Source organism: Schistocerca nitens, chromosome 1 (genome assembly GCF_023898315.1).
Source record: "Schistocerca nitens isolate TAMUIC-IGC-003100 chromosome 1, iqSchNite1.1, whole genome shotgun sequence".
Taxonomy (NCBI): domain Eukaryota; kingdom Metazoa; phylum Arthropoda; class Insecta; order Orthoptera; family Acrididae; genus Schistocerca; species Schistocerca nitens.
This window is the reverse complement of record NC_064614.1, coordinates 1194043932-1194063860: the sequence shown is the minus strand read 5'-3', so window position 1 is coordinate 1194063860 and position 19929 is coordinate 1194043932. Positions and strand designations below refer to the sequence as shown.

Here is a 19929-nt window from a genome sequence, read left to right as displayed (position 1 = left end):
TGTATTTTTTGTGGTATTACACAAATGAACAGAATATGTGTGCGCACGCGTGTGCATGTTTCTACATAACTGAAGAGGCACAGTACCTGATAATTTCAAGAAGACAACTACAATGCAAGAGATGCAGAAAAAACATGCAATTGGTGCAGTGTTTCATTATTTAAATAATCAATGACAGCTGCAGGCTTTCCAGAAACATCAATTATGACATACGAAATTTGAATCAAATGTTTCTACTTCCCCGACAGTATCCATTCCAGTTACTTCAGCAGTTTTAGTTAGATGATAAATCTTTACTAGGCAATAAACAAGTCACTGACAAGTATTTTATGGCTTTTATGTACACATACCTAAAGCGCAAAAATCCAAGGGGTATTATATATGTAACATTTACAGCTTAAAATGTTTTTGGAAAGTAATTTGATGTTGCACTGTATTTGTATTCTGGAAATAAATGCAAAATAGAACACTAACCTTTAGTAGTTCATATTATTCCATCCAGAGAGCTAATAAAGGAAAAGACTGTCCTGGATACCTAATATAATTATCAGGAGCACTGTTGTCCATTACCCATATACAGTACACTGTCGTCAGTTAACAGCTCAGTCCAATATCATACATTGAGAGTTACTTAATAGAGGAAAGGGCGTAAGTATAGAATAAGCATGTTTAGGTTCCATTGTTTATGAGTATAATGTACACACATCACAGTGAAAAGTCATGAAACATCAACTGTAACAGCTTGATGGAATGGTCCTGAAAGTTAATATTAAAACAAATATAATAAAAATCTTTAAACAATGCACACACACGGGGATTTAAATAAGGCCTGCATTAATTTTCTGCAGTTTCCATAGCTTCGTCACCACCACCATCAGCTTCCATATCATCTTCTTCACCTTCTTTCTTTTCCAGTGGTTTTTCATATGCCTTGTCCAATGGAGACACCACCACACCATCCCAGACAGACATGTCAGTTGCAATACCTGGATAAAATGAATTTTTATTTAGCAATTTGTGACAACATCATTAATGCTAATACTTTGGTTTAATAGAGATTCATACCTGCACTGCCCTCTAGACCCAATATGCGCTTGTAACCTCCATGTGCTAACACACGCAGTAATGTCTGTGCAGTAAGACACACCATATCTTGCTGCTCTAAAGTCATTGCTGTGTGAACCCGTATGTTACCTCCTTCACATGGATCTGAAATGCCTAAAAACAATATTTTAATAATTAGATCTCTTCAGAAACACCTACATGGTTTGAGCATCTTATTTGTTGGCATAGTAATACTAAAAGCAAAAATCTAAGAAGCAATGCAAAAAATTGTCATTTGAGTATGACATGGTAACACCATCTGCATTTTTATTTTAGTACATGTGGTTGTATTGTATTATTTGCAAGTTAGGAAGTGTAAATCCTAATAGTTAAGTGCCAAACATGAAAACGATACTGCCCTTTTCCCGTTTGTCACAGTTGCTATCTTAGACTGTAGACTTGTTTGTTGCAGCCTCCTGCACATCCAGCTTGTGCTTTTTTTCACATTTACATAACCCTGCACCCCACATCGGATTTGTACCTGCTTACTATATGCAAGTCTTTGTCTACCTCTACAGTATTTATTCCCACATTTACTCCCTTACTAAATTACCTGTTCCTTGACAGCTTGCACAAAATAAGATACCCATCCACAGAAACACATTTTTGCCCTGACAGCTGGGTGAGTCCACCCTGTTCTGAAGGGGCAGTGGCCTGGGCTGCCTGTTACGTGGTGATCTGTGCACTGTGTGCGCTCTTGTGGCAATCTCTGTACTACATTACATAGCATAGCAGCAGTCTTTACATTCCATAGATACAAAGAAAGTTCTTAATCACACATGTCCGATTACACACGTCATTTGATTTGGGTTTGAAGAGGCAAACAAGGGAACAAAATTTCATTAAAATCAGCATTTGAGTGGACTGCAGGAACCACTAGCTATTCCAACTGCACAATGAAGATAATAAAGGGGAGGCAGGGGGGGGGGGGGGCATAGCTGTAAGTACTTTCAAAGGCTCCAGTTCAGGAAAGATGTGGAAGAAGGAGAATAAAATTTTATTTGTAGGAACTGCCAGATGGGTTGGTAGGGAGCTGACAATTTTTCACAAGATGCCTTTATTTTACATTGTCAATTTAATGGGTGGCAATCTACACTACATATTTTGTGTGTTTTGTTTCATGTGATGTTGTTCTGGAAGTGTTTGATAATATTTTCTGCTTTGATACTCGGACTTTTCCAGTGAACCAGTAAGAAACTATAAGAGACTATGTACCTCTTATCTATCATTTTAGGTATTACACTAACCTTAAGCATTCTTCTGCAGAACAACATTTCATTTTATGTTGAGGCTACACTGCGAAAACTTACTTTCAGGAAAGATTTCTTAACACTAGGATCCGACTGTATAAAGCAACTGACCTTCGATTAGCACAGAAAATAACTTAGATAAAACCAAACGCCAAAGTCTGCATTGTATAACCATTGTCGGAAAGTGGGATCATTTATGACTGGCAAAATTTTGTTGAGAAAGGTAGGTTCAATTGCTATTATCAGTTCACAACCTAGAGGCATTACACCAAATTGTTTTGATTACTGCAAACACACATTAAGATGTAAATAATAAATAATTGGTACTAGAAAATTTTTTGAATAATTAATACTCCCTCTCACTCTGCTTAAGCTCAAAATACTTTTTTTTTAGATCTGTACAGTTAGATTATTAATTACTCAGCTATGTAAGCTATGAGTGTAGCTAACTGATGTAACAATCTTAGAAGACTACAATGTGATTAGTTAACAGCATTGTATAGATACTTAATGACGGTGTAAGAATCATAGATTCAAAATATTTGCAGTGAGAAGTTAAGTACACAGAGTTCAACAGTAGCCAATAAAAACTAAACAACCCTTACAACAATGCTCTATGCACCTGGTGACTCAGTGGGTGAGTCCCAGAGTGCAGTCCAGAAAACCCCAGGTTCAATATTGCATCAGTTCTATTTTTTTCTCGCCTTGCCATTTTTTCCACCTTGAACAATGTTTCTTAATGTGTAAAATGCTGAGCTATTGACTATAGGACTCAGAGTAAAACTAAATCACTTAACAGTTATTGCAGCATTTTACTTTAACAACGTAAAACATCAGTGCACCAGGTAAGAAGTCTAAAATGGATGACAATATTTGTTAGGAGAAGGAATTCCAGTTCTAACAGAGAAAACAACACTAACAGTCATAATGCAATGTGGACGACATTTAGTAACAATGTTATTTACATAAAACATTTACAAAATGTCAGTTTGAAATCTGGATTTCATTTATTTTAGTTCCAGTTCTTTAATTTCTTTTCCTTCTTTCCGTGTTACTTTCTCATTTCATGTTCCAAAGCAATAATTTACCTTTATTCTACACTATTATTCGAGGCATTGTTATCTCCTGTTGTAAAACTGGTACTTCTCATTGAGAACATTTTCTATTCTTTTTGTTTTTTGGACAAAATTCTGACACTAGATTCTGTAACAGAATCCTTACCTGTGTGTCAGAGGTTGTTTTTAGTTATAATTATCCTAAGCTTTGCTGTCAGTTACTTGACACTATTATTCTTACCAACTTTAGGTAAACACTATGTTCGAAACTTCCTGGCAGATGAAAACTGTGTGCCGGACCGAGACTCGAACTCGGGACCTTTGCCTTTCACAGCCAAGTGCTCTATCGATTGAGCTACCCATGCACGACTCTTGAGGCATCCAGCTTTGCTTCACCAGTACCTTGTCTCCTACCTTCCGAACTTCACACAAGCCCTCCTACGAAACATGCAGAATTAGCATTTCTGGAAGAAAGGACATGGCTCAGCTGCAGTCTGGGGAATGTTTCCAGAACAAAATTTTCACTCTGCCAGGAAGTTTCATATCAGTGCACACTCCACTGCAGAATCTTTTTGAAGGGTGGGGGGACTTTTCATGATAGGAACTTTCTCTACTTACTTTCCTCTGTCTTTATACTGCGGCACCTTTGGTAATAAATACTGTGTATCTACTAAGTAAAATTAATATCTGCTATCAAAGCACAATAATTATGTCACTCACCAATTTTAGCGACATTGTCAAGCGTGTTTCCTGCTAGTGTAGATGAGTACCGAACCTGTTCAGTGGATCCAAGTCTAGTGTTACACAATGGAGCGGAGTCCCGCAAAGTTCAATTTCTGAACTACCATCAACAGTGACCTCCCACAATTTCAAACCTCGCATTTAGGAAATCATTCATGCAGGAATGATCATACAAACATACCACTGTCTCACATCGCACATCCCCTAGTATGGAGGAAACAGTAATAGGCATCCCTTGTGTAGAGAAACAACTGTGAGTTAAAAACAAGGCCATTAGCTCCAGATCGAACCCCAGTCCAGTTTCACAGTGAGTATTCTACAATACTGGCTCCTTACTTAGCTTTCATTTATCACGGATCTCTCACCCAGCACAAAGTTGTGAGCAACTGGGAAAAAGTGCAGGTGAGTCATACACTTGGAAAATGGAAAAATGGTTCCGTACAATCATCAGCCAATACCTTTAACATTAGTCTGCTGCCAAGTTCTTGAACATATTCTCAGTTCAAATATAAACAATTTTTCTGAGACTTAAGAGCTTCTGTCCACAAATCAGCACAGATTTAGAAAGCATTGCTTGTGCAGAACTCAATTTGCCCTTTTCTCACACAGTATCCTGTAAACCACGGATCACGGGCAAACAGACTACTCCTTCCTGGATTTTCACAAAGCATTTGACGTGGTTGACTTAAAGGTCTAAGCATACAGAACAGGTTCCAGATATCCAAGTGGTTCGAAGACTAAGCAATAGAACACAATATGTTGTCCTCGACACTGGGTGTTCACTGGAAACAAGGGTATTATCAAGAGTACCCCAGTGAAGTGTGATAGGAACACTTATTGTCAACATACATAAATGATCCGACAGACTGAGCAGCAATCTGCACCTCCTGATAACACTGTAGTATACGGGAAGGTGTTGTCAACTGACTGTAAGATGACAAGATGACTGATGCAATTTTTTGTGACTATTGACAGCTTGTTTTAAATGTAGAAACACTTAAGTTACTAGAAGTGAGTAGACAAACCAACTCTGCAATTTTTGAATACAGCATTAGCAGTGTATCAGTTCACAGTCACATTGTTTCAACATCTAGTTGTAACTATTCAAGGCATATAATTGATAAAGACAGTAGGAGGGAAGGCAGACTTCGGTTTATTCAGAGAATTTTACGAAAGCATGGATTGTCTGTAAAGGACATCATGTTTAGAACATGAGTTCAACCCTTCTTTGAGTCCTGAAGTGTTTTGGATCCCACCAGGTTGAATTCAAGCAAGATATTGAAGCAATTCAAAAATGGGTTGCTAGATTTGTTACAGTTAGGTTTGATCAACAAGTGATTATTACAGAGATGCTTTGTGAGCTAAAGTGCCAATACCTGGAGTGAAGACCTTTTTTGTGAGACACAGAACAATTCTATTGCCACCAACATATATTTCATTTACGCACCATGAAACAATAACCAGAGAAATTAGGGCTCATACTGAGGCCTATAATAAGTCATTTTTCCTTTTTCTATTTGGGAATGGAACAAGAAATGAAATGACTAATAATGGTACAGGGTACCCTCCACCACATATCATACGAAGGCTTGTGGAGTACCTCTGATGAATGTATTTCTCTTGTAGGTGGTTCTATTTACATCTCTGGAAGCAAGTCAAACTAGGACTCGGGAGAGCCAATGAATTGTCATTGCAGTCTCTATAAAATGTGGAATGAGAAGCCTAACAGAGAGAGTCACTCGAGTATAACATGGTCATCTCACTGCAAACTACCCTGGATCAATAATTTAAAAAATAAATGTAACAACTCTACTGCAGGCAGTGAGTTGTTGGAAGGCACAAAAACTAGAGTGAGAACTTTGCCAGCTTTCCAACAAATCCTTTTGTCAGAGTTATAGCATACACATACAAAGTAACACTTGCACAGCAACATTGTCCTGACTTACTAGATAGTGCCGGGACAACAGCTCAACTGAGGCAAGAAGCCATGCTGGATGGAATGTGGAAAAGTAGCAGCAATCAGATGGGAGGGTTGTAGAAGGCTGGAAGACAGCTGACAAGGGAACCTCCCCATCGCACCCCCCTCAGATTTAGTTATAAATTGACACAGTGGATAGGCCTTGAAAAACTGAACACGGATCAATCGAGAAAACAGGAAGAAGTTGTGTGGAACTACGAAAAAATAAGCAAATTATACAAACTGAGTAGTCCAAGTGTAAGATATACAACATCAAGGACTGTGTAAGCTGAGGAGCGCCGTGGTCCCGTGGTTAGAGTGAGTAACTGCGCAACGAGAGGTCCTTGGTTCGAGTCCTCCCTCGAGTAAAAATTTTACTTACTTTATTTTCGCAAAGTTACGATCTGACCGTTCATTCATTGACGTCTCTGTTCACTGTAATAAGTTTAGTGTCTATGTTTTGCAACCGCACCGCAAAACCGTGCGATTAGTAGACGAAAGGACGTGCCTCTCCAATAGGAACCGAAAACATTTGATCGCAAATTCATAGGTCAACCGATTCCTCCACAGGAAAACACGTCTGAAGTATTCTATACGACACTGGTGACGGCATGTGCTTCACATTACAGGAATATGTTGTCGACCCACCAAACTTGCACACTTGACGAATGGGTAAAAAGTTTCTTCTACCTTGCCCGATTTAGATTTTCTTGTGGATGTGATAATCACTCCCAAAAAAGTGATGAAGACATAAGAGTTTGTCACAAACTGCAACAAATGAATGCAACTTTCACAGTCGCACAGTTTTCCCTGTGCTCTGTCAAAACATACGTTTTTAACGTTTTTAAGTTTTTCCGTGTGTAGACCGTCAAATCCTGCATGTGTCCAAGCAAATCTGAACATGTCCTGGAATTTTGGAGAGCGAAGTTGATCATGTCTGAGTGCATGAACTTTGATAATTGTCTGAAAATAAAAAATTAAAACTTTTCACTCGAGGAAGGATTGAACCAGGGACCTTCCGTTCCGTAGCTGCTCGCGGTAACCACGGGACCACGGTGCTCATCAGTGTACACGTACCTTGATGTGGCTTATCTTGGACACGGACTACTCAGTTTGTATATTTTGCTTATTTTTTTCATAGTTCCATACAACTTCTTCCTGTTTTCTTGATTGATCTGTGTTCAGTTTTTCATGGCCTATCCCTGTGCCAACTTATAACTAAATCTGAGGGGGGTGCGATGGGGAGGTTCCCTTGTGAGTAGGAGATGCTGTGGATGCACAGGCATGTGCCAGTAATGAGTTCATTCTAGCCACAGGCAGTTGTGCACAGTTAGGTGCAGTACTGAATAGAAGAGAATGTGAGCGAAAATGGGCAACTATGCCAACAGGATGAGTCACTATTGGTCCTGGAGCAGCACTGGAGATGGATGTGGGGCAGTGGTTGGTGGAGAAAGAGGGCGAAAGAATGATGAGACTTAATGTTTAATTTCAAAGACAACTTCCCTCTACATTCAGGGGAGAGAAAGAACTCTCTCTCTCTGTCTCTGTGTGTGTGTGTGTGTGTGTGTGTGTGTGTGTGTGTGTGTGTGTGTGTGTGTAGGCCTAGCAGCATGTTAGGTCTGTGGGTGGTCAACTCTGCTCTTAGCCACAGTTTGGCTGTGGCCATTCATTTTGGTTGGCAGCTGGTTGCATAAAATGCTGTGAAGAAATTACAGAAGGTATGGTTATGATATGACTGTTTTAACAGATAGTCTCGCCTCTGACAGGGTAAGCCTGTGAGAAGCCTTGAGGAGGCAATGCTGCGTTGGTGTACTGCACACGGTCTTACAACTGGGAATTCCACAGCACGACAATCAATGCAGGCCTTTGATACAGTTATTCCTACCAGTGATACCATGTTTAAGTAGGTAGTGATTAAAAAACTTCCAGAAAAACCACAACAGTTTGTTACCACCACCACCACCACTTGCCTAGTGCCTCAGTTCCGAGCAGCAGCCTCCACATAGCACTCACAAATTCAGACCACCACCTGCTTCTTCCCCACCTCCACCTGTACGTCCTGCAATTCTGGCGATAGTATTGCCATTTGGCTAAGAGCACTCAACTGTGGACTACTTTAGTGCCTGCAGCCAGCTCTGTACAGCTCCTGCCACTGCAGTAGAGAGTAAAGTTATACTACTTATGTTGTGAGGACAGTATTCCGACTTTGCAATTTATTTATGGAGGTCTAAGATGATATCAAGTGTCTACTAAATTAAATTCCATCATAGCAAAAGTATCATATTGCCAAAACACATTTTTAAAATATTGCTGTATCATATTCAGTTATATCTTATTGTGTCACTACATTTTGTTCTAGTGCCATCCTGTCAAGTTCAAGTTGATAGTTATAGTGTGCAATCTGGCACAGTTACAGAACTAGTGTAGTAAAACCACTTTTCTGCTAACATGGATGTTTGGGCTGAACTAATAGCAGCCTTACATTATAACATCCCAACAGATAATATCCAACTTTAGCACCAGACAGTTATTTATCTAATGTTGCGCACTGTCAATATTTAAATTATGTTGTACGTGTCACAAAGAAGTTCAACACAACAACACGCAGCTCACGATCAGGGGCATAGATCCTCATAACAATCAACATGGAAACAATCAAAATAAGAGAGGGTGCTGAAGTATTACGTACGCATATTACCTAACATTTATACACAAAATAAAGCTTTAAATTATGTAGAACAATACCTGCTGATCCTGGGAGAAACAAACCAGCTGCAAGCAACTGCAGAACCCTGCGATATGCCTGATTGATTGGCAATGCCTGGCGACTGGGATTATTCATAATTGAACTATGTGCCTGTGAAAGAAAAATATTTTTAATCTGAATTGCATTTCATTTTATACAAACCACACAAAGAAAATGGTACGACATACTGGTTGATCAGCGGACATAAATTTAGTAAATTTATGAAGAACATTAGTTATGCTTCAGTTGTCATAACCTAAAGTTGTATGTAAAATTTCATTTACCGATCTTTTTTCTTTTTCTTGAGATGCTGAAGACCACAGACAGCATGGTTATGAACATTTGTTATGCATCAACATAGAAACTAGTCATTTGCACAATCTGCTAATTGAATTAGCCTCACTTAGCATTAAACTTGTTAAAGAATTTCAACAAAATTAAGATCTATCTGAAAATAAATAAGCACCGTAAGTGTTAATTTAGAATGCGCCATCCATTGGGCATAATGGACTGATGCAGCAAGCTCAATCGGAATATTGGAAATGTGTATGTTGTCTAGATACATAATAACTTCCTATGTTTGCTGCATGTGATGCGTGGCTTAGAACATAGTAAGTCAACAAAGAGAACTGCAGAACTAGCAATCAGGCTAGAGACTTATCATTTAATGTTATCTTGAGAAGTCACTATAGTTGAAATATACTATGCAAATGAAAATAACTGGACACACCCAAAAACAGACATTTTCCATATGAGGTGCATTGTGCTGCCGCCTACTGCCAGGTACTCAATATCAGTGACCTCAGCTAGAGAGCAGAATGAGGTGCACCACAGAACTCATGGACTTCAAACATGGTCAGGTGATTGGGTGTCATTTGCGTCATACGTCTGTACGTGAGATTTCCACACTCCTAAACACCCCCAGGCCTACTGTTTCCAATGTGTTAGTGAAGTGGAAATGCAAAGGAACACGTACAGCACAAAAGCATACAGGCTGCCCTCGTGTGTTGGCTGACAGACCACCGACAGTCTAAGAGGTTCATAATGTGTAACAGGCACACATCTCTCCAGACCATCACACAGGAATTCCAAACTGCATCAGGATCCACTGCAAGTACTGTGACAGTTAGGCAGGAGGTAGGAAAACTTTGATTTCATGCTGTCTGCTCATATGCCACACATCACCATGGTGAATGTCTAATGACGCCTTGATTGGTGTAAGGAGCGTAAACATTGGATGTTGAACAGTGGAAAAACATTGTGTGGAGTGACTTATCACGGTACACAATGAGATGAGGCGATCTGATGGCATGGTGTGGGTATGACGAACGTCCGGTGAACGTAATCTGCCATCATGTGTAGTGCCAACAATAAAATTTGGAGGTGGCTGTGTTATGGTGTGGACGTGTTTTTCATGGAGGAGGCTTGCACCCATTGCTGTTTTGTGTAGCACTATCACAGCAAAGGCTTAAAATGTTTTAAGCACGTTCTTGCTTCCCACTGTTGAAGAGCAATTCAGGGATGGCGATTGCAACTTTCAATACAATCAAGCACCTGTTGATAATGCACGGCCTGTGACAGAGTGGTTACACGACAATAACATCCCTGTAATGGACTGGCCTGCACAGAAACTTTACCTGTATCCTATAGAACACCTTTGGGATGTTCTGAAACACTGACTTCGTGCTAGGCCTCACCAACCAACATCAATACTCTCTTCAGTGCAGCAGTCAGTGAAGAATGGGCTACCATTCCCCACGAAACCTCCCAGCACCTGATTGAACGTATGGCTGTGAGAGCAGAAGCTGTCATGAAAGTTAAGGGTTGTTTAACACCATACTGAATTCCAGCATTACCGATGAAGGGCACCACGAACTTTTAAATCATTTTCAGTGAGCTGTCCACGTACTTTTGATCCCGTAGTGTATATTATTCTGTAATACCAGGTAAACCATGAAATATGTGGCAATTACTTTTTGCATTACCATGCCTCTCAATCATTTTCCCTAATCAAGTATCACTTCTAATTCGTTCTATTTAATTATTATTTATCGCCCTACATGCTACTCATTTCGCCTATATCTCACCTTTCCCTTCCCAGAGGCAACTAATCATACATCTGACAAATGTTTCTCTGATTAATGAAGGTTAGAAATTTTTTATATTCATTAATTTCTAGAATATTCATGAAAACAGTCAGACATCATTAACAATTACACTTATCACATCAGCATGGGAGCCTAAAGCTTTTATTATGTGCATGGACTACTTATCAGTGTAACTTCAAGCTTAACACTCTGCCGTCTGCACGTCTTGTAAAAATTTATTTGCTTGGAGCTGGGAGTGCTAATTCAGATTACTTGGCTTGTCGCCGGCTTTTCTTGACATGATCGGGAGATTATAAATCTTAAGTTTAACTACTCTCATCATTAGTTCTCATACGTTCTCAGCCCTGTTCCCTTACTTTCATGAAATTTCAAAGCTGTACATATGCAAATAAATATGTCGCTTTATGTGACCAGAAAGTCTCAACCAGATCACGACCAGATGTACGCGATGTAGTGGCAACCTTAAAGTTTTGCTCAGAAGAAGGTACAATGTCTTATCCACAAATCAGATGCTTTCAATAAATTGTGAAAGCAGACCTTTGTGTTCTGTTTTGAAATATTGACACGTACGGAATGCATTAAATAATGTGCAATTAAAGAGTTACAAGCAAACCTTTTTATAATTTTTCTGTATACAGGGTAATAAATATTGGTCTGCCTGATCCCCTCCTTTCATGTATTTATTGTAGTCTAATGCACTTTCAGGTTTTTTTATTGTGTAATTCATTTTGCTACATTTTCTCTGAGTGTCAGTCAAAGTGGCATTATGTATTGTAGAGAACATTTTTATTGTTTTAGTTTTTCACAGCTCTTCATACCTGTGCGAGTACTTTACCTTCCCATTGATCACAAGCTTCAAACATTGATTTTTGCGCACTTTAATTTTTCCAGAAATTCTCTATTTTTCCGTATTGTTCCATGAACTCAAATTTTCTTTTCAAGTAACTTCTCTGCAAGTTCTACACTGTAATAATAATAATTATACATGTAGATGTGATGCCACTTTCCATAAGAAGGTATCAATAGTTCCATCACTGTTGCTGCTAAAGGCTGTCAAGCACCAGAATTTACCTTAAATGAGGAACTGTATCTTTTACTCTAATCACACAGCATCCATATGAGTATGCCGTACTTCTTAATTTTCGACAGATTGCAAACTCTAAAATTTAGCAGTCCTTAAACTTTTAGGAAAAATAATCAATTATGAATTCCACTTCAAAAAGCCGTGATCATGTGTAGTAAATAACGGCAGAGCAACTTGCTATCTTGTCCAAATTTTACACTACCACAGACTACACCATTGACTATCAGATTAAATCCTTGTAGATGTGACACGTGTTTATATTTGAGCCCTTGTACAAATCCTTTATGATTTTCTTGTAACAGCCAATGCTAATAGTTTTCCTTAAACACTTACCTATTTACACTGAACTATGACTTCCGCTGCCACCACGACAACCACCATCACCAATGAAGACACTCAAAGCTGCACATTACAGTTCAGCTTTCTGAGTGCTCATTAGTAATAGGCCTAAATGCAATGATTATGGAACATATTGCATATCAGCTGACATGTTAGACCTTACACTGTCATGCATGAATTCCTACCATCTTCACACTTACATACTTGATTTATAAATCTAATTTCAAAACTGAGAAATACTGATTTTGATATTTTTGTACAGAATAGATTATGACAACCCAACAAATATTTTGTGCACATTTATCAACTGTTTTTTAAAATTCCAATTATCCATTAAAATCAAGTACAATAAAAATGCCTGTCAGCTTACCAGCAAGTCTAGCATCCATGGAGAAAGAGGTTCAAAACCTTCAAATCTGTTTCTTAGATCTCTCAATAGGCGAATAAGAACTTTTATTGATGAATGGTGGGCATTTTCTTCAAACCAACGGCTGAAAAGTTAAGTTATCAAAATCATGTGTCAGATACTTCCCCATCAAATGTATTATGAATACGCAACCTACGACTACAATAGTAATTTACATTTTTTTTACAGCGATCATGTATGCCACAGATAACTGTTCAAAGCAGAGAAGTTTCACAACCGAGCACAAGAAATCTGTGGTGTACATATTGTGAAACTATAAATTAATCCCCAAAAATAGCAACAAGTAATTAAGACGAAAGAAATCTCAGGTGAACAGTCTGGTATGAGCGTGCATGTCCTATGCACACTCATATCAGGCTGTTCACCCGAGATTTATTTAGTCAAAATATGCCTGGAGAAATTGAAGAATCACAACAAGTAATTAGTATACCATTTATTTTGAAAATTATCTCCAATGCAAAATCAATTTTAACATGTCCACAGCACCACACTCCAATATAAATGCCAAACCACGTGCCAGCTAAAGTGTACAGCCTAAATAATGCCTCTTTACCATGATAATTCACCAGACTGTCAAACTAAACAGCATGACATTATGTTACAACTGATCATTTTCTTTGAAACGAGGATAATAACTGGTTACAGCTATCTCTTAGCCAATAAGCCAGAAACATTTAACATCTAATTTGATGACAATGTGTACCAAAATTGTTTCCCTGTATGTAGTAACAAATACAGATTTTGTAGCAGTAGAACTAGTGTGCCACTCAAGCTCTCAATCATGCATGTGTGTGCGTGTATTACCCATTGTACCATACATTTCATATTTCTTTCACAATTTATTCACAGGTCAATTTGAGTGCTGAATACCTCTTATTTGCTTTGAATGGTGATAAGCCTCATTTCTTTGTTTTGAAGGGTTACACTGTACAGATACTAAACATTCTTGGGTTGACCGAAGCGTCCGATCCCACCCGTCTGCTTTGACCTTTGACGTAAGGCTGTTGTGGTATGTGACGTCACGATGGCGCGGAATATAGTTTGTGAGAGTGGCGTGTTTGTAGGTGTCGTCTTGATGTGATCGGCAGTGCTTTCTGGTGGTGTGTTAGGTGATGTTTTTGGTTTAGTTTGCAAGTGTGACGTGTGTGAACTTTGGTAAATTGCTTTTTTTATGTCTTTTGTAGGTATGGATATGACTGACAGGGTCAACAGTTTTCAGTTGTTGGCTATGACGAGGGACAGTGCATTGTCTCTAATAAAATTTCTTCAACTGTTCAGATTTTTGGATTAAGTCCTGAAGTGTTCAGTAGGTCGTGAAGAAATGAAGCTTACTTAAAGTTCCAGAGTCTCAGACCATGGACGGCTGTATGTGGAGATGTCGTAAGGATAACAGGTCAAGGGAAGTGTTTGATCCTAATGTGTGGCTGTGAATGTTGGTATTGGTAGATGTTTTTGAGCTATATAGGGCAAGGGAAGTATTAGGTCCTAATTTATGGGATCGAGAGCTGCTGTTGAGCTATATAGGTCAGGGGAAGTGTTCGATCCCAATTTATGAGATCGGGAGCTGCTGTTGAGCTACATACGTCAAGGGAAGTGTCCGATTCCAGATGATATTGTGTTTAGTGGTATTTGGGGAGTTTTGTGATGTCGGTTTTGCATGGAGGTGGGTGTGTAAATTTGTTTATATTTAGTTTGTCCCCACCCAAAACCCCCCTATTTCCCACACTTGTCCTGTTAGTGTCACTAGGCTTCTTGTGGAACGTGTGTGTGTATGTGTGTGTGTGTGTGTGTGTGTGTGTTTTTCGATGTATTTTCGTCCTCAATGTGTACATAACGACTTTATATGCGCCATATTGGAATCGTGGTTTATGGTCGTTTCCGCCATATTTGTGACGTCACGGGCGGGATCGGACGCTTCCGTATTTCCACATTCTTTGGTTGTCCTAATTACAAGAAAAAATTGTGAATTATATTCGCAATTTACATGAATTTTTAATTTTAGGTCAATAATTTTCTTCTTGAAATTTTTTTACCCTGCGCACTATTTCCTTTTAGTGCTCAAATATCATCTAGTGTCTTATAGTTGTGTAACATATTTATCCTTTTATTGCTTTGCTATATTCCTATTCTTAGATCGTAGATCTATGGTCTAAGCCTTGTTTCATTAGTTGGTTACATTGGTTCACACTCTTGCTATGTGATTTTTGCAAGAGGGATCCATAATTAAGATTTAATGGTCTTACATTGTGGTGTGAAATTAAAGGTGGTAATAAGATCAATGAAGGTCTTCTCACAACATTCTTCCAATAGGTGCATGTGGAGATGCCCCCGCGATAATGTGTGGCACAGATCATCACTGGAAAGGTCAACATTGTTCTTGTGTTATAGGTCTGTTGATATACTATTTGCAATACTAGTCCTTTATCAGACATGACAAGCATCAAGCTGGTGGTACTGAACAGACAGCAACTGATTAATTTTCTTTCTGTAGAGAAGTTGTGCTGCATTCACTAAATAAAGGGGATCATTAGAGGGGTAGGGATGCTGTTTGGGGTTACAGTGAAAGCTGACAAGCTCTTTTGATAAGAGTGAAGTACATGTTGGTCTTTGGGGCTATTATTTCAGGTGGAGACTGATGCTAACAATCTCAGTAGGTACATGTGTTTTAGATTCACTAAGAGGAATATGTATCTAAATGATTTACTGTCACATGACTTCAGTTCATACAAAGGGTTGTGCAATAGGGGCCATAATCACCTCATTGTGAACCTTGATACTGGATTTGAAGATTGGGGCCTGCAAAAAATACTACTGAGGGGAACTGGAGGGGAGTGGGGGTTCCTGTCAGACCTGTTGTTGAAAAGGACGAAAGGCACTCTTCTGTCTTGCATGCTCGTGTTGAGCCCTGTTAGAACTGTTTTACAGCATTACTGTCATTTTTCATTATTGGCAACAAATATAGGCCCCTGCTCCTAAGCTAAGTGGGAGTCACTAGCAGTGTATTCTCTTCCATTATGGGCAGGGAGGGTGAGGTTGGCATTCAAGTTATTTCACGTACGTCATTTGTTTTTTAATTGAGGTATGTGTTACTGTCTCAGTTTTCTAAATTGTTTCTTGAATTGTGTTAAGCCTATTTTATTACTGTACACTATTTTTTCTTCATAAGTTTATTTCCTTTCATGAGTCTCCATCTCTAATATTAAATTTGGTGCCTGGATATTTTGTGTGGTTAATGTTTTTGTTGTGTAAGCTATCACCCATCGGTATCTGCATATTCAGTTGAGACATATAGGTTAACCAATGTTGCTGAAACCTCTTTCTATAATTTGTGGTTTTTCACTGTGTGTATTGCCACCATATTTTGTCATTTTGTACTGCTGTCTGATGTCAAATTTGCATATAACTGTGTCTTAAGTTCAACTATTATTATGAATTTGTGTTTATTTGGCGTTTATATTTCCACACCAGTGTAATATGAGGTGGTGTTGGCTGTCATTATCACTTCTTGTAGAGAACAGCGACCACTGAGCCATTAGAGATAAACTTCGAGGTTTTCAGAGGCAGTCAGTTTATGAAATAAATGAACACCATGAATACTACAAAGTTTAGAACATCAAATCTTCAGACTTCAATGACAACACACTCAATCCCTAATAACGTAAAGTGAACTATCCCTAACAGTAAGTAACAAGCTTTAACTTTAATTCATGCCTTCTACAGCAAACAAGCAACATCAGGAGCATTCTTCTGATAATGCCTCTTAAAAGTAGAACAGAGCAGACTGAAGCTTTTAGAAACAGATGACTCAGTTTATTAGTACAATGACACGTTTTCGAAGAGTAAATACTATGAACATGGGAAACATTCTCACCTGTGTCTGATTGCTGCTAAATGACTCTGCAAAATTTTCTGGTCTAAATGCAGTTCAGGGTCTAGTTTCCGAAGATTGTGATGGACAGTAGTCATTAAAACCCTCACAGTTGCTTCAGAACTACTGATCTCGAAGCCACGGTCATTTGTTAACATAGAGAGAACTGAAACATTTTTTACAAACTTTACATTATATTTGTCACACACACACACACACACACACACAAAACATTTTACATCTTATGTAAAACCTCTTTCCCCACTGTTTCTGCCAAAATATATTTTCTGAGTATGTTTACTACATAAGTATTCCCACAGAATAAGCCATTTCACATATTGCAATATTCCAATAACCAAAAAATTGCCAATTTAATACTACTACTGTAAAGACAATGTTTGACATTTTTTCAAGAAATGATTGAGTTACTCACTCTCTTGTGGATCTTGAGCTTTCAAATCTTCTTGCACCTTAACACCAAGTGCATCAACAGCTTCTCTCGTTGGCAAGGTTTTCAGTATGACAACAATGTCTGCCACATTATGTCCAGTCATCATAGTTCCCTTTTTAAAAGATCCAACTTGTCTAACTTCTTCCAACTGACAGGCATCAAAGCCACCTGGAGCAACAACCAAGTTGTCCATTACTGTCTGTATCTTTGTCACAAGATTTAGTACAGAAGTCTGCTCTTGAGGTGATGGTGACAGATCTGTATTTCTCTTCAGAAGTGCCTACAACGAAAATCAAAGTTTTTTTTTCCACAAGAATGCAGCACCACAGTAAAATATGATGAGAAAAACAAGCAATAATGATCTTAATTTTGTCAGCCTAATACAACTTCTACGAACAATAGTAGTCCTAAAGCATGAACTACCTACAAATTTAACCTTTTTAAAAACATGAAGGAACTGTCAGCCCTAGAAGGCAAATTCCAGGTAGACTAAGTACTAATGGTTCTTGTATAGAGGACCATGAGCAAACACCAAAACAATAATTACCCATGTGATCTATATAATCTATTAATAAAAACGATCTGCAGATGTGAAATGCATAGAAAAATATAGTGAAATAATGTTATAGAACTCCACAGTTATTCTTGTGTAAACAATTATGCACTCGTCTGCTACCAGCAGCCGAATATGCCATGCCACAAAACCGTGAAATTGTCAGACTAAGTCACTGTACGGAAAGATTTCTAGTAAACAAGAGGTACATAATAAATACATAAAAAACACTTAGTTAAAAAAACTGCTTTACAAGACCGCTAAGGTAAAACGTACAGATGGCCAGATTTACAGACATAAGCACCAGGAAGACATACTATTTCTATGTACTCAAACTATAGATATTAGCCTATTTTATTATTAATTAAGGTTAAATGTAACAGGAAAGTTTTACCTGCGTGAATGCAGTCTCATCAGGCAATGGCTTTACACGAGGAAACGCAGATTCACACAAAGTAAGATCGAAAGGGTGACGAGGGACAAAAGGCTTAACTTTGAATGGCCCTGGTCTGCCCATTCCTCTTCCCATTCCACCTCGACCTCTTCCTCTTACCATCTTCATCTTGTTACTGTTGTGCTGCAATTAAACATACAAACTTTTAAACGTCACCCTGGCTGTAGCTTAAACAAAGCTTTCTCTTAATCAGCTATTGAGCCACGAACGAGACAACACGCCGCGGGATTTCTTTAACATGGTAGAAGCAACTTCTCCTAAATGCAAACTTCTATTGAAATAACGTGAGAAACTTATTTCACAAGCATTCAGATGGACTTATTAAAAAAACGTACTTACGTTACAACTCGTTCAATACAATCACCACTCCGCGTCTTCTACAACAACAGCACAAAACCAGACGCCGGATCCAAAGACCGCAAACTATGCATCATCCTCAGATGACATTTGTGAGACATTACCAAAGATATCACTATCATTAGCTAAAAAATAGTGAATCAACGGAGAAAGAGAAAAATGATGCCTCCTGCATTGGTAATGTTATACACGGTTGAATTCCCAAAGGCGTTTGTAGGACATAAAAATATTACATTAGCATCTTCGCAAGCGATATGTACTTTAAGTTTGGTCAAACATATTCCACCAGCGTAAGGCTGATTCAGCTTGACGGAACGGGTCGTAGCGAAGCGTAATAAACAAAACATTCCACAGGATTTCAAATGGTCTGATTTACACAGGCGGTCAATGGGTAGAACGGAACGGGACCGACTGGAACGTTAAGGTCAGGTCAAGATACTCGGAATTAGCACTGTGACGTTGACGCTGGTGGCGAGAGGATGGCGTCAATTCTAGTATCCGATTCCACCCGTCGACTTTGACCAATAATGTAATGTATGACGTTGTTTTGTTTGTACCGCAAATTACTTACGTTAAATGGTTTCTCTGGATTTCCTCGTTACACGTATATTAAAAATTCTACATATATTGTTTTGTTTTCATATTGTAATTCGTTTTCGGCATCTTTTGTTGACGAAAGTAGTCGTGATTTATAAGATCTTGATTTCTCACACAACTGATTTTAATTATGGATGAGTCATTTGTATTTACAGTGAAAATTCTCCATGAGAAAATGATTGAGAGTAAGTCAGCTATAAGCTTTTTGAAATCATTTGGCGTTACTGCAGAATTTTGCAAGTGCAGTGTTTGTGGAAATTATATGAGTTTGACAAAGGTGGAGGTGCAGAAAAAATAATGTATGGAGATCTATACACAGGGGGACCTGGTTCGAAAGATCGAGGTTGAATTTAGAATTAAGTGTCATGTTAACCTACTATTTTTGCTATCAATATTCTTGTAGATCTGTCATGCATGAAGCAGGGGTTTCGTGTGGCACTTTAGTTAACTGGTTTCATTTTGTAGAGAAATCTGTGGGGAATTTATAGAGTATAGGGGACCATTGGGAGGGGGGGGGTTAGAGTTGACGTAGGCAAATCACATTTTGGAGAGAGAAAGTATAAAGGGGGCATGAGGTTGTTGGGCTTTGGATTTTTGGAGTATAGTTTCTGGAGGGGATCGTGATGTTGTATTTAGGGTTGTACAAAATCGTACAAAGGAAGTAGTGACATCTTTAATAGAAGAATATGTGGAAGGGGGTTCCATAGTGATGTCGGATGGGTTTGCTTCATACAAGCGCCTGGGTGAAAGGTGCCATCATCATTTGATTATGAATCACAATATTCAGTTTAAAGATTACAAGATGGGGGCATGTACCACTACTATTGAGGGGTATTGG

At 38.6% G+C, this 19929-nt stretch overlaps 1 protein-coding gene across 2 annotated transcripts; it reads right to left on the bottom strand.

The window, feature by feature from the left end:
* Positions 1–668: 668 nt before the first annotated feature.
* Positions 669–18600, bottom strand: LOC126200937 (interleukin enhancer-binding factor 2 homolog). 2 transcript variants are annotated; one of them, XM_049936747.1, is made up of 8 exons: positions 18477–18600; positions 18078–18260; positions 17113–17410; positions 16683–16845; positions 12755–12875; positions 8853–8964; positions 1066–1218; positions 669–986 (listed from the first exon to the last, which is right to left on the bottom strand). In XM_049936747.1, exons 2-8 carry the CDS (start codon positions 18243–18245, stop codon positions 835–837), a joined length of 1167 nt encoding a protein of 388 aa, XP_049792704.1. In that variant the 5' UTR covers positions 18246–18260; positions 18477–18600; the 3' UTR covers positions 669–834. The 2 variants fall into 2 exon arrangements, with proteins under 2 accessions (XP_049792704.1, XP_049792705.1); XM_049936748.1 differs by having other exon boundaries at positions 18473–18527.
* Between the last annotated feature and the right edge of the window lie 1329 nt (positions 18601–19929).